The 8,477-nt window shown below is 38.3% G+C and overlaps 1 protein-coding gene across 1 annotated transcript; it reads left to right on the top strand.

Moving 5' to 3' along the window:
* Nucleotides 1–3,790: 3,790 nt before the first annotated feature.
* LOC104418422 (bZIP transcription factor 11-like) lies at nt 3,791–4,677 on the top strand. The gene has a single exon (XM_010029769.3). It carries the CDS (start codon nt 3,837–3,839, stop codon nt 4,422–4,424), a length of 588 nt encoding a protein of 195 aa, XP_010028071.3. The 5' UTR covers nt 3,791–3,836; the 3' UTR covers nt 4,425–4,677.
* The last annotated feature ends 3,800 nt before the right edge of the window (nt 4,678–8,477 follow it).

Genomic DNA, 8,477 nt, shown 5'->3' with positions numbered 1-8,477 from the left:
TTCTTTAAATGATTGCTTGTACATGTTGAAGACAGTGTTTCAACTTCAATTTGTTGAAGGTACATCCATTTGAACACACTTAGATGAGTTTACCTTCATAACGGATAAGAAGAATATTGATGAGACCTAATTGATGGAAAATAGAACATAATATTATTGGCATCTCTAATAGAATCATGGAAACACTTTACTAATTCAGAGTTAGAATGATGTGCTATGATTACCTTGGAAGGTAATGCTTGCCTTGTTCTTTAAGGAGTGGCAAAGGAAGTTGCAAGACAATTATCTAGTTTTGGATATAGAGCAAGGACTAGTCATTTCGAGTAGAGATGAACATCAGGCGTCCATCAACAGAGGTAGAAACGGGTCAAAGTCGGCCAATAGAAAGTGTAAGGGTAGCATGAAGTGCTTTGAGTGTCATAAAAAGAAGCTCATGAGAAGAGATTGTCTGACAATAAAAAATAAATGTGGTTGACAAGATGCCACTAATAGTGCATTGAATGTTGTCGAGGAGAGGAATAGTGATGCAAACACTCTTTTATGTTTGACTACCAATTTTTTAGGAGACAAGTGGGTGCTAAAATCGAGGTGTTCTCATCACATAATGCATTGTAGGAACTAGTCTACTACTTATTACGCTGCAAATGGTGGTAGAGCCTTGATGAGAATCATGTAGCTCCTAAGGTTGCAGGGATAAAGAAAATTCAAATTTCAATACACTATAGGTAGAGCAAAAGTTAATAGACATGATGCATATACTAAAGCATGAGAAGAACCTTACTTCTTTGGAGACATGCAATGACAACAATTGTAAGTACAATGCTAAGTATAGAAGACTCTCAAGGTGACATGATAGTGATGAAGGCAAAAAGGTGAATTCTCTCTATTATATACCAAGAGAGACTATGACAGGAGCTAATGTAGTTTCATCATATCAGTGAGACTCAAACATGGCTCACTTATGACATTTGTTATTAGGGCACATGAGTGAGGCAAGCATAACAATACTTAGTGAAAGAGGGTTGATGAATGGTCAAAAGTCAAGGAAGCTCGATTCTGTGAGCATTTTATCTTCGTGAAGCAACACCTTGTTCAATTATGTACATTTGTATGCAACTAGTTGATTAAATTCATTCCAATGTTTAGGGCCCTCTCCGATTCCTCCCCAGTATATGATGACAATCATTGATGGTTATTCGAGGAAGGTATGGGTGTGCTTCTTGTAACATAAATCCAAAGTATTCAACTGGCTTAAGAAGCCTAAGGCGTTGATTAAGAAGTGGTCAGGTAAGCCAATCACTACTTGACAACCTATAGTGTTATAGAGTTCAATAGTAATGATTTTACGTAGTTCTATCAAAATAAAGGGATTGTACGACATCACACAATGCCTAGCACACTACTGTGGAATGGCATCACATACTAGAAGAACATAATTTTACTTGAATGAGCTTAGTGCTTGCTATCGCATGCAAGATTGGGCAAGAAAATTTGGGTCAAGCAGTAAAACAGGACCTGGCTAATTGATCTCCATCATCTATTGTCAAGTGGAGGACTCCTAAGCAATTTTGATTGAGGAAATCTATCGATTACTTTGGACCATGAGTATTTGGATGTTCTACATGTGAGTAATGGCAAGGTTGAGCCGGGGGGAAAAATTACATAATTTTAGGTTATGCATGCACTAGTTAGTGTGAACTGATCCAATATCACTCATTTTTTAACTAGCAAAACATGATTTTCAACAAGACTGCAATACTTAAATAAATTAGTCTTGAGATACAACTAATAGAGCAAATAGGGTAAGGTGTCGGTAGAGAGTTAAATATGTTCATACAAAGAAGCCATGGTATTAATTTTTTTAGCGATGGCTAATGGATTTGCTCTCAATCTTTGAGTTGGAAAAGAAAAGTGTTCCTGTATCATGGGAAAATTTCGTTTCCTTTACACATTTTTACATTGTTAAGCAATGCACGTGCTCTTTTACTAATTTATGGCGGGAACAATTGTTGTAATAGATAAATTATACAATATCTGTTATTTATTAAATGATATTAGGGTGCGTCCTTGATACATGTTAGGTATCATTTTCTTGCTCAACGCCAATTTTTTTCTTTTCTGTTCAATCGTTGTTCCCCTTTTCCAAAATTAAGGGAAATCATTTCATAATAAGAGCTGTTTAGATGATACACACCTTTGTCTTCCCATTCAATAGAAATTTCATATAATTATCATTATTATGCATTTTCTTAGAATGATCTCTTAAAGCATAAATTGGTGTTCCCCTATTTTGTTGTATAAAGATTTGTTAGAATATTGAAATATTAAACAATTCCTTCATCTAACTAAACTTATGCCAAAATTTACAAGGGTCCCACAAAATCTTGCAAAATCAATCAAATGGTCAAGCACCCTAAAAGAAGGCGATAGGTCAGATCAAATATCTTTAAATACATGTAAGCAGACAAGATCGGATGCAATCAAGCAATAACCTGGGAGAGACGTAACCAAAATGAAGACCGATGATTTAGGCTTGAGAGTCGCATTGGAATCATTCTTTTTTCCAATGGTCGGTGCTGGCCATGCTCCTGAAAACTATGTCCAGCTCCAAGACAAAACCTGAAGCTTGAACCTCGATGTGACCATCGTCAAACTTTTACCATCGCAGCCGGGAGCATCTGCCACGCCTGATCGACAAAAACCATATAAGAGAACAAATCGTGGTACGCATGGAGGATTAATTATTCACTCGACGAATTCTTTATATCAAGTTGATTATGCAATCCAATTCTGTTTAATTCTAGCTCGGAGATTTCAACAATTATAATCGATCCACTTTCTACTACTACCTGGTGAAAATTATTGGGATCATTGACTTGTACAATATTCGCATTTTGATTTTATGTGGGTATGTCCTATGCATGCCAAAGTTGACTATGATGACAAATATAGCCTCTTATAACATACATCCGGAATTATGACCAAAGAGATTGCCCTAGGGGTAACTAAAGGAGTCACTAGTTATTCTACAATATCGCAAGTTCTAATATAATTGTGTTGTCTCACTTGGCTACCATGTATATTGCGTGGAAAGACTTTGACTTTCAGATCTTTGGATTGTGAGTGATGCATAGTATTCATGGCTCAATCCTGATAATAATATGTATAGGAGATGGCTAACATTTCTTGTGATTTCCTTTTTTAATCTCAAACCTTCAAATCAAGATGATCCATATTACTGATAAGTTAATCCGACTGCTATAACTTGATGACAGGAGAGTGGCTAAAGTTGCTCGTGGTTTCCCTCCTCTATAGTTATCAAAACATGTATAGTTGTCAAAACAAACATGGCAACTTCATCGGATTCTCACCCTGGCTCGGGTAAATTTTAGCCGAGCCATACGCACGGCGGCAAGGTGGTCACTTTTACATACCACTGGCTCCCAAAGGGCTTAGCCAGTAGCATTAAAACACGTGTCCACCCGCGTCCCTTTCTTCCCATCTAAGGTTTTAAAGGTCAAAAAGGCCTTTTTTAGTGGGTCCCTACCGCCTTATGACACCCTCCATGTCCTTTCAGAAAGTAATTTCAACATCCGGGTCCCACCACTAGTGCTCAATGACTCACAGACCGAGCCCCTGTCCCTGTACAGACGCGTCCCAGCTAAAACCGGAACATTGCAATGACGAAAATGCCCCCAAACCCTAACTCCTCGTGCCCCGGCGTGGGGCCCGCCTCCACCCTTTCCGCCCCCCATAAATACCACCCCTCTACGCTGCACTTCTTCCCTTTTCCTCCTCCTCCCTCTCTACCTCCCTACAACTCAGCTTCTCCGACCATGCTGGCCGCCATGCCGACCGGTTTCCCATTCGGGCCGGTGCCCTACAGCCCTTTCCAATCCTTCGATAATGACTTCGCGCCTTGGGATTGCATCGACAATCCCTTCTCTGACAAAATCCAGTCCCCGAAACCCGTCACTTCGACTTCCATGTCGGATGACTCGAACCTTGACCCAGTCAGCTACCCTTCGAACTCAGGTAAATCCTCCGGAGAGAAACGAAAGGGGGACGCGACCGTGGACGAGAGAAAGCGGCGGCGGATGGTCTCGAATAGGGAATCGGCAAGGCGGTCCCGCATGCGCAAGCAGAGGCACCTCGAAAACCTGAGAAACCAAGTGAATCGGCTGAAAGTCCAGAACCGGGAGCTCTCGAACCGGCTTCGCCTCGTCCTGTACCACTGCTACCTTTTGCGGAGGAGTAACGACCAACTCCGGTCTGAGCAGTCGATGCTTCGGCATAAACTATCGAACATGCAACAAATCCTGTTGTTACAGCAACTCCAGCAGCAGCAAAACATTCCTTCATGGCCATGCAACAGCACTCCTATAATTGAGACGTGTGAACGAACTTCATCATTAATCTTATAACTACACAAATCACGAGGAACAACTACCTGAAATCTTAAAATTGGCGTAGAGAATCTCTCCCTCCCTCCCTCCCTCTCTCTCTCTCCCTCCCTCCCTCTCTCTGTATAACAAATTGGCGTTGGTGGTTTGAGGGTAATTCTTGGAAAAAGGCTGTTTTGATAAAGCCAGAGCCATTATTGTGTATAAAACTTTTTATCAGGGTTTGCCTTTATTAAAGATCTTCTGTCATTCAGATCTTGCTTTGGCGTTTCAAGTGCGTTACCTTTTATCATTATTATTATTGTTTTATAATTTTCCTTTGGCACGAATATTACAACAAAGTTAGTTCAAACTCCATTTTCATCGCGAGTTCTTTTAATATGGTAGTCGGGCGTGTATGTCAAAATGCAATATGAGACCAGGACAATGTATCGCTCCAGCGGTCCCCACATTGATTTGGCCGACTATTAACATGACAACCTTAAAGTTAGAGGATCATCTATCTAAACGACTGACATAAGATTCCATATTGGCGGTGACATTTTAATATGCAATGATGGAGAGCACTTTCACACACACGTATATCCAAATCCACCAAGACAATTGCGTAGCAAAATCTTTTGTTTTAGTGCAATATAGTACTAAGCAGAAAGTTTCTATTTTATCTAATGTGGTCGATGTGATTTCTTTATGGAACGGTAACCAATCGATTGCATCATCCATTCGATAAATAAAATTGACACTGCAAACATATAAATATGATCGCACATCGTTCAAGAATAGTTCTGAATTTAATTTTATCTATGAGGAAGTGCTAGTGCTCTTTGAGCTGCTGGCCTTGGGAGCTCAGGCAACCTATACTACATATACATAGTAAAGTGCTCTTCTTCTTCACTTTAATTGGCTTTGTAACCTTTTGATTATTTATTTGGTTGGCTTGGGTTAAGTTCAGAAAAAGGGGTCACTTTCTTGTATAATAAGCATTTGAAACGATGGACCACGTTCATCATTCCAATGATGAAAAAAATTGCATAAACTAAATCTATATAACTACACGTCATTATAGCTATTAAGTATGTTGGCCTCACAATGAGACCCACATAATCAATGACTATGATGGTGTCAGTCTACATAAACTAAGTCTATGTACACTTCAATAAAGATGGGAAGAAAATATCACTATAAGTTTTAAACCTTATGCATAAAATGCTATTTTTCCAATTGTTACGATCAAGTCCTAAACATTTTCCAAAAAATGCAAACAAGTCATAAATTCTTCAATTTGATCAATTAAGTCATCGACATTTTACCAAAAAATACAAATTAAGTCCTAAAGTTATGTTAAAAAATGCAATTTAAAAATGTCCCATTAGTACTATTTCAATGACACCTAAGCAATTCTAGGTAATATTCATTAAAAGGATTCAATTGCACATTTTGAAAAAAAAAATGTTTAGGACTTGAAAAATTGAAAAAAATTTAGAGCTTGATTGTATTCATGCAAAAGATTTAGAATTGCTCGTGCAATTTTTTCGTAGAAAGGGTCATTTCTAACATTCCCAAAGTACCGCTAAAGTTAGGAGAAATGCCACTTAAGGCTACGGTGGCATTTTCTTGGATTAACACCTTGGAAGATGTCGAGGATGCTCATTAGCGGCAAATACTGACAAATTTTGAAAACCTAGATGAGCACTTCGACGACACTTCTCTAGGTCGCAGATAAGATTGGCGACATTTTTGGGCGTCAATCTTGAAAAAATGTCACTAATTCTAATGCAGGGTGTCATATTGTCATCGATGGATAGCTCTTGAGGCATTTCCTATGACATGTCATATTTGTTTTAGTGGGTTTAATTATCTAAAAAAAGTTCCAACTTTAAGTTCAATTTCAATTTTATCCCAATTTTTTTATCTAAAAAAATCACAAACTTTTATTCTAGTCCTAAGTCTATCTATGTCCAAAAATCATCATTGATTTCTTCGAAACTATCAACATTGGAAGTTTGTTGTTATTTTATATGAATATGAGAATATTAGTGATGACGCATATTTTGATAATGAATTTCTAACTAGCTATAATGTTAATAATTTTCAAGAAAGTGTTGGCAATTTCTAGATGCGGGGGTAGAGTCGGGACATAATGAAAGTTGGTGATTTTTTATGAATAAAAAAAGCTCAACAGAGAATTGGGATTGGACCTAAAATTGAGTAGGAAATTAGGCCTGCTTTAGTGGCATTTGCTAAGAGACGGCATAAACATTAAATCTCACCAAAAAATATATGATTTGTGGTTGTTTGAACTAATTCCACATATCAAATAGTTCCCGTTGACCCATGCCAAAGACAAGTATGTTTTAAAAGAAGGTCATGGAGCTGCTGTTAACACATGCCAAAGATAAGTTCTCAACATCTTAAATCACTTTCATGACAAGAAGACCAAAAGCATCATCTGCTTCAAAGTCTTCATTTCAAGGTCAAAGGTCTAGATATTGACGTCCTCATCCTCATCAAAATCTTCCTCGTCATCATCTTCTTCCCATCTTTCTTGCTCTTCTCCTTCCTCGAACTCTGCTCCTTCGAACTCGTCGGCATTATCACAGTGTTCAAGCTGCAAGAGATGCAAACAAAATAGCTTTCAAAATGGGTGGACGAAAATGGAAGCAAACTAAAGCAAATAATTGTCGCGCCTTCGTTATGAAACGAAAAAGATCATGCATCTTTCAGAAAAATCGTGCAGCTTTTTTTAATGTCCGAATGTAAATCTCCTTTTTGTTCGAAAACCTCACGAATGAAATTTGACATCCTCATGAAAACTTTTGTCACAGCCATGGACTCAGTTTTCTTATCCCAGGCCTACTTCACACATCAAAGCCCAAGCATGAACTCAAAGCTGTGGTCCTTTAATATCTCAGGACACATTCCTTGAGAATAAAAATTCAATGCTTGATGACTAGATTACTACTGCTCGCTAGGATGAACTAGTTTTTCCATTAACTAGTTGCTATGTGCTTCAATACTTAAAGGTCATGTATGGATGCAGAAGAACGTGCATGACGTGTAAACAACTCTTGCACTGGTGCACTTAAATGCATCATCATCCTACCAAAAATAAGAAAAGGCAATTGAGATAACATCAAGTAAACAATTAAATGATGAGGAGAGACTTGATATATTTCCGTGCGTAGACAATGGGCCACTGACAAAATCCGGCACAGATGCTTCGAGAAGCTATCGTTTTAGCTTGATTTCTTTCGAGATAGCTTCGGGTATTCGGATTCTACTCTGTCTAGCTCCAACTACAAAAAAAAATAATAATAAAAAATGGTCACAATCTCTACATAAACAATTATAAAATTGCAATTTGTGAAATAGTTTTCTAATTCGTTTGCACACTATGATTCTTCCAGACTCCTCATCCACAGGTTGTCCACCACGTCGATATTTTAAACGACAGAAGTCCACGCGTGACGGCTCATCGCCATCAGGCCTCTTCTTCTTCTGAGCAATCAAAATGACTGGGGATATTAATAATGTAAGACTTCTTTGTCAAAGATGTCATAAAACAACATTCATCATGTGTTGCGACTTGAACTCATCGGACCCTCCCTCGATGGGGAGAGGAAAAGGTCAAGTTTAGGGATACTTGACCATAGGAGCTCTGTCACAATATATGTCCCAAAAGATGTGATCACTTCGTCTTTTGAAATGAACCATGTGAGTTTGCTCAATCATAGTCGTGAGCTTTCCTAAACTCATATCTCGCGTGATAGCAAAAAGTCTCGTGATTCATATCCACACTAATGGTCTCTCTTGATTGTACTCTTCACCTATAAGAATGACATTACTTCATCATTGTGGACTACTGCCACATCAAATATGCTAAACCATGGTGAGTCTCTTTGAGACCCATACCCCTCATGAAGGATTCATTTATTATCTAGTTGTTTATGACAACCTAGATAAGAGTATGGAGTCGTCACTAGCCTTGTTTTGGGTGTTCAGCTAGAAAACCCAATTGAAAGTTGCGAGTAGTCCTTCGATTTCTACGCAATTAGAGATTCAAATATGCTAAAC

The sequence above is a fragment of the Eucalyptus grandis genome, chromosome 9 (assembly GCF_016545825.1).
Source record: "Eucalyptus grandis isolate ANBG69807.140 chromosome 9, ASM1654582v1, whole genome shotgun sequence".
In the NCBI taxonomy this organism is placed as follows: Eukaryota; Viridiplantae; Streptophyta; class Magnoliopsida; order Myrtales; family Myrtaceae; genus Eucalyptus; species Eucalyptus grandis.
The sequence above is the reverse complement of the archived record's forward strand: the minus strand, read 5'-3'. Positions and strand labels throughout refer to the sequence as shown.

Excerpts from the sequence above, each read along its gene's own strand:
- LOC104418422 (XM_010029769.3), top strand. The coding sequence starts at position 3,837 with ATGCTGGCCGCCATGCCGACCGGTTTCCCATTCGGGCCGGTGCCCTAC.